Source organism: Triticum aestivum, chromosome 5B (genome assembly GCF_018294505.1).
Source record: "Triticum aestivum cultivar Chinese Spring chromosome 5B, IWGSC CS RefSeq v2.1, whole genome shotgun sequence".
Lineage (NCBI taxonomy): Eukaryota > Viridiplantae > Streptophyta > Magnoliopsida > Poales > Poaceae > Triticum > Triticum aestivum.
The window spans coordinates 694,534,361-694,541,269 of record NC_057807.1 but is presented as its reverse complement, the minus strand read 5'-3'; the positions used below and the strand labels follow the sequence as shown (position 1 = coordinate 694,541,269).

General features: G+C 43.5%; 1 protein-coding gene across 1 annotated transcript; it reads right to left on the bottom strand.

Annotated features, from left to right (window-relative positions):
• Nucleotides 1-200: 200 nt before the first annotated feature.
• On the bottom strand, nucleotides 201-6,405 carry LOC123114305 (uncharacterized). The gene is made up of 2 exons (XM_044535735.1): nucleotides 5,803-6,405; nucleotides 201-1,369 (listed from the first exon to the last, which is right to left on the bottom strand). Exons 1-2 carry the CDS (start codon nucleotides 6,375-6,377, stop codon nucleotides 1,333-1,335), a joined length of 612 nt encoding a protein of 203 aa, XP_044391670.1. The 5' UTR covers nucleotides 6,378-6,405; the 3' UTR covers nucleotides 201-1,332.
• Nucleotides 6,406-6,909: the final 504 nt, after the last annotated feature.

Genomic DNA, 6,909 nt, shown 5'->3' with positions numbered 1-6,909 from the left:
CGGTGCTAGGATCTCCGGTGATTCGAATCACGTCGTGTTCGACTACATCATCCCCGTTCTTTGAACGCTTCCGCTCGCGATCTACAAGGTATGTAGATGCATCTATTCACTCGTTGCTAGATGAACTCCTAGATGATCTTGGTGAAACGAGTAGGAAAATTTTTGTTTTCTGCAACGTTCCCCAACAGGTAACGCCCTACATAAAGTGTCATCATGGTAATAAAGACTACTTAATTACAGACCGTTTAGATACAGAGTGACTCTTAACCTCCTGGTGGTCGAGTGAGTCTTCATGGTCGAATGCCTTCGAGTCCGTCGAGTGGAATCCCTCTTGGTCGACTGGAACGCTGTTTCTTCTGAAGATGTCCTTGGGGAGGGTCCTCTGGACAGGCCCATGACCCTACCCTAGGTACATGACTTCATCAATGAGCACCACCATCAAGAAGAGGGGAAGCAGCGGCGGTGAACAGACAGCTTCAAGCCCAGGAAAGAAACACAAGAGCCCAATGGTGAAACTAATGACAGGGCTCATCAATACTATGAATAGTGAGAACACTTCTGACATGATCACTAAATATGCAAACAAAAGGCAGGAAGCAAAGGACAAGGCAAAGGAGAAGAAATCAAACAGCACTAAGGAATCCATTACTCATTGTCAAATGTTGGTAGTTAAATGTGGTGCAGAAGAAACAAGTGTTGAGTACTTCATGGCAACTCAACTGTTTGCAGATGAGGCAAACAGAGTCATATTTGAGAACATTTCAAGTGATGATGCTAGACTGACTTGGTTGAAGAGGTGGTGCCAGATGAAGAAGTTGTACTAATGTAGTAGTTATCTTGATTGTCATTTTAATAATATACCTATGTAATGGACCTGTGCTATGTGACCTTGTTAAATGATGAATGCGTGTTAGTATGTTTCATTTGCATGTACTAATGTTTTCAAGTTGACGAGGTGGTGCATAATGAAGAAGTTGTACTAATGTTTGCATGTTTCAGGATGATGAAAGCAGTGTTAATGGAATCAACAGTGATGGTGGGAGCAGCAGTGATGATGAAGCCCTGATGTTGTTCATGGACCAAAAAAGGAAGAGAAGAATGATGCAGATGGCCTGCATGATTGGTATGTACTACTTGGACTCTTACGGTAACAAAGGACCTAGAAGAGTACCAATACAGTCTGGGCATGATTGGGTTATGACAACACTAGGCAACGAAACTGCTTGTTACAACATGTTTAGAATGCACAGACCAGTGTTTGAAAAATTGCATAGTGTGCTTGTTGATTCCTATGGTTTGAAGTCCACTAAAAGAATGTCATCAGTTGAGTCTCTAGGCCTGTTTCTTTGGATAGTAGGTTCCCCACAATCTGTAAGACAAGCAGAAAACAGATTTGTTAGGTCATTGGAGACAATTGTAAGGAAGTTTGATAAGGTTTTGGAATGTCTGATCAAGCTTGCAAAAGACATCATCAGGCCAGTAGATCGTCAGTTCAGAACTGTGCATTCCAAATTAAGATCTAGAAAGTATGCACCATTTATGGATAATTGCATTGGTGCAATAGATGGGACACACATACAAGTTGTGGTACCAGTTGCCACTGCTACCCAGCATAGGAATAGACATAAGGAGAAGAGTCAGAATGTGATGTGTGTGTGTGTGACTTTGATATGAGATTCACATTTGTCCTAGCTGGTTGGCCAGGATCAGTGCATGACATGAGGGTCTTCAATGATGCACGATCCAGATTTGGTGACAAGTTTCCAAAACCTCCACCTAATAAGTTTTATCTTGTGGACTCAGGGTACCCAAATAGACCGGGTTATCTTGCACCATACAAGGGTTTAACCTATCATTTCCAGGAGTACCGTGATGGCACAATGCCTAGAGGAAAAAAGGAACACTACAATTTCACCCATTCTTCACTTAGAAATGTCATCGAGAGGTGTTTTGGAGTCTTGAAGAATAAGTGGATGATTTTGTTTCACTTGCCTAGTTATCCAGAGCCGAAACAAAGCAAAATCATTGTGGCTTGCATTGCACTGCACAATTTTATTAGACAAAGTCAACTGCCCGATATAGAATTCGACAAGTGTGATGAAGATGAAAATTATGTACCATTGTCTATGCCAACGACCACAACAAATGATTCAACAAATGAGACGGACAGTGCTGCTATGAATCAATTCAGAGTTTGGGTCGCTGATGGGTTGTGGTCCTTGAAACAACAATGATATGAACAAGTGTTGTTCGCTTATGTAATTTCTTTTATCTCGGTTGTTATGTACTCTCTCTTATTTTGGTTCTTATCAACAAGTGTTAATCGTTTGTATGAACAAGTGTTATTTCGGTTGTCACTATTCTGTGATTCGTTTGTATGAAAAATGGTTATCAACTTATAAGTCCCTGTAAACAAACAGGCAGGGACTCGGGACTTATAAGTCGATGTAAACAAACAGGCAAGTACTTATGACTTATAAGTTGGGACTTAAAAAAGTCCTGGGACTTATGAAACAAACAGTGCCTTAGTCCCAGCAAAAAAGATACACGGTTCTAGCTTTATTCATCGCCGTAAAAAATGCACGGGTCTAGCAGGCTGCCGTTGCGCGGCTTAGTAGCACACCATGACACCGGTTCCAACAATGGAGGTCATCGGCTCCAGCACTTTTCATTGCCGGATGTAGCTCACCATGTGTGCCATCGTAGAAAATCGACATAGCCCGTCGTAGCATTTTTTGGCCATCTCCAGCAGTGCTGGTCGTCGGTTCCAACATTTTTCGATGCCGGTTGTAGCTCGCCATTCGTGCCGCGATAGCAATTTTCGCCGCCCCGTCGTAGCTTTTATCTTCTCCGTTTCCAGCAGTTGAAAGCATCGGTCCCAACATTTTTCGTTGCCGTGCATGCCGTCTTTGTTGTATGCCGGCTCCGGTCGGTCTCCGCCTCTGGGTGTCGAGGTGGCCGCCCAGGTTCACAGCAGGACCACTTCCCCCACCTCACGACTGCCGCTGCCGGTTGCAGCTCCAACACACTTCCGCGAGCTCCTCACTCCCCCTGCTGTGTGGTTGAGAGAGATGTAGAGAAAGAAGCAGGTAGAGATTGAGCGGTCGAGAAGATTCAGCAGGGGAATGATGAAAGGATAAGGTTGTTGCCGCTTTTCTCTCATGGGGCCCGCGGGAGGACGCGTGCAAAGGAGACGCGGGTGGTTCGCATCTGTTCGATGAGGCCTCATCTAACGACCAGCGCCAATCCAGCTGAAGTTTCAGCCGGCCTACCGGCAGGGAACGTTTCTTTGATAGGCGCTGGTCCTCGTACATCCTTTCGTTCCCAGCACATGTAACCGCTCTATCTAGGGAGGCGGACGTTTGGTCTATGCAGACATATGTCCCCGATATCCACAGCGTGGCTTGGGGCTTTGTGATCTGGACGTAAAGTAGTGAATAAAGAAATACAGACAGTCCTCTACAGTGATAAAGTGTGTTATACATTGCTGCGACAGTGCAATACGGTCAGAAGTACAGGCTGAAACAGGATAACGCGCTCTATTCTGTCGAAAGATAAATGCTGCTCCACTGACACACGCCCCTTCCTGTTGTTGGGTGGCTACTGTCAGAGTCGTGTCTCTCCGGAATTTTGGATGTTGCTAAGATAAAACGAACTGCACAGCTTGCCTCAAATGTTTTCGTTAATAAAGCTGGAAGTTGGCAGCCTCATTTAATGAGAGTGTACTGCCTAGTACTAGGAAGAAGCGTCCGTTCCACGCTTTGAGTCGAAAAATTCTGAAACTTTTCGAAACTAAATTTGATCTTTTCAGAAGTTGTATAGAAAGTTTGGAGAAATAAAAACTCCTTTATACTTGTGGGCTAAAAAGAATCATAAATACAAAAGGAGTAACAAAATTGATTTTTTTAAAAAGACATTTGACTTTCTTTTGTACAGGAGTTGCATAAAAAGTTTGGCGAAATAAAAACTCCCGTTGACTTCTGGGCGAAAAAACGAAATCAACACTAGGGGTTACTATTCACACTCTTTTCCTCGAATTTTTATCTTCTTCACCCAGAAATCAATGGGAGCTTTTCCTTTGTCAAACTTTTTGTACAACTACAAAAGAAGGTCATGTTTATTTTTAAAAAATTAGAATTTTTTTGACTTTTCATGATTACTATTTTTTTCATATCAGGTGCATATACACCCTATATAAAAACAGCAATTACCAAAAAGTCAACAAATTTATTATGTTTTTTATAAACTTGACCTTCTGTTGTACTCGTATAAAAAGTTTGGGCAAGGAAAAACTTTCATGGTATTTTCTTGGAAAAAAATAATATCAACACTTCCTATATAAAAGTTACTATTCACACGTTTGTGTTTGAAAAGTTGTTGTTTTGCCCTGAAGTTGATGTCAGTTTTTCCTTGCCAAAACTTTTTATATGGGTAGAAAAGAAGATCAAGTTTAATTCAAAAAAAGTTTTAGAAACTTTTGACTTTTTTTGTAATTACCTTTTCTCATATCAGGTTTATATAAATCTGAGAAACAAAGGGTATTTGCAATGAAAATTGTAAAGCGACATATTTTACATGATTTATCAATCTGAAAAAAATAAACTAAGGTTAGCAGTTCGCTATGAATAACAACTCGATTTGACCAACATTAAAAAAATGAACGTACATAGAGCACGTTACCATGATTGGATTACAATGAAAATATTACATAATCCTTTACTGAACAGGCAGCATTTTATTAAACAAAATGTTGGCCGCGCAGAGAGAAGTTGTCTGAAGAATACTGGAAATAAAATAAGTAAATTTAAGATGATAAGTTCAGTAATGTTTAGTGTAGGAACAGTTGAGTGTCCAGTACTGGAAACGAGGATTTTAGGTTCAGTAATCTCCATAAAGCACCGGAGTGCTGAAGTGTTGATCATCAATTCTTGTCGCAGGCGCGAAGTGCAAAATCTGGAGGTACAACGAGTTGAAGCCAAAAGTGAAGGATACATGTACAGAGTGTAAGAGGATTTGGCAGTTGGTAGATGAGACACTGGTTTAATGCGATGCGGGCCCGAGTCAGAAGTACAGGACGGCACCAATCAAATACGAATAGATAAAATGTAGGTGTGACAGAATATAGGAGGAAAAGTCAGAATACTGATAGCAGAGGGAAGATCGGGAGGGTAATGAATGGTGAGATTCCAGGGACAGATGTCGCCAGGAACCAACAGGCATTTCCCCTCTATCTAGTTCTTACATCATCGTCTTTCTCACCTCTCGCATCTCCACTAAGAAACTTGGCGGCCGTCCTCTCTCCACCGCGTCTCGCGCTCGTCTCCGCCATCAGGATTTGTGTCGCCGCCGACACTCGCCTTTGAAGCTCGCTTCTGACCCTCACCCTGTCGTGAAATCGCAACAAAAACCTGTTGACCCTGTAACAGCTTTTTTGAGTAACCTTCACTGTTGCATCCATGGCAGCCCCTTCCCTGTTGCATCCGTGGCTGGCTGCCCCTCAACCTCTCACGACGCCGACTGTAAACTGTTCCGTGCCGGTGTTGCGGACCACTGGTTGCACCTCTAATGCCGACGACGGTGTCGCTTGTGGCCAAACCCGGTGGTAGCAAAAAAATACGCTGGTTCCAGCAAAACGATAACACGATGGTAGCAAAATTCGCAAGAAAACCGAGACGATGGTAGCAAAAATGGATGCTAGTTCCAGCAAAACACAAAGCCAGTGGTTGCAAAAAATTATGCTGGTTACAGCAAAATCGAAAGATGCCGATTACAGCTGAAAAACAACATGAATTCCGTCAGTACCTGTTGCAGCTCCGCATAACACTGGTTCCAGCATCTCCGACAACGTATGCAGCTTTCGGCGGCGGCATAGCTATGCGCATGGCCGATTCCAGCAAAATCCGACAACCATTGTAGCTTTTCACGCCATCATTGTATCTTGCGCAATGGCTGGTTCCGGCATCTCCGTTTGATGATTGCAGCACCGAGCCTTCCCCGTTGCAGCTCCGGCTCCCCTGTAAAGCCTCGCTGCTCGGCCCCGTGCGTCGGTGCCCGGTCCGCCTCACATCGCTCCATGATGCAGCAGATGAGGAACAAAACACAAGGAAGGATGGGAGATGGGTGATGTGGATGGGATCTCGCACTTGACGAGGCAGGGGAACGGATGGCTCACGTTTGATTAGAGATGGGAAGATTGAGCTCATCCATGGCGGAAGGGGATGCCAGCAAGAGGTAGGTGACGATGGGCTAGACTGGATAAGATTAAGGGAAACGAGTGGTTGCGAGGGGGCGCACAAGGAGAGGCTCATGTACGGGATAAGAATTGAGAGAGGATGAGCGGTGGTGGGCCATGCGGGCTGCGCTAGTGATCTGACCATGCGGGCAATGAGTGTGTCGTTTAATCAAATGAAGTTGCACGCGAGACGCGACCGGCTGATCGTTCCGCCGGCCGTCCGAAGGGAAACGTTTCCCTTAGTATATTTCCTAGAAATGTTTTGCCTGCATGTAACTGAAAAAGAAACATTTGTCTTTTTTCTACGGTGCAACCAAATAAACACTGATAGAGTGAAAGTGCAACTATCTCTAGGTGGTTTTGGTAATTCCTAACAACATATAGCTCATTGACCTAATGCTATTTCAAGATAAATAATTCAGGAAATCTTAATGAATGGCATGGCATGAACGAGAAAAGTGGACCCCTCAAAATGCTCAGGACAAAAAGATTGGCTCAAGCTTAAAGCTCAAGACTCTACATTTTAGATTTTAGTGATCCAAGATCACATTGAGTCTATAGGAAAAGCCAATACTATCAAGGAGGGATGATGTGTTGCTTAATGAGGTTCTTGCTCTCAATGCTTAGTGATACGCTCCAAAGCCCTCAACTACTTTATCACATCCACATATAACCTA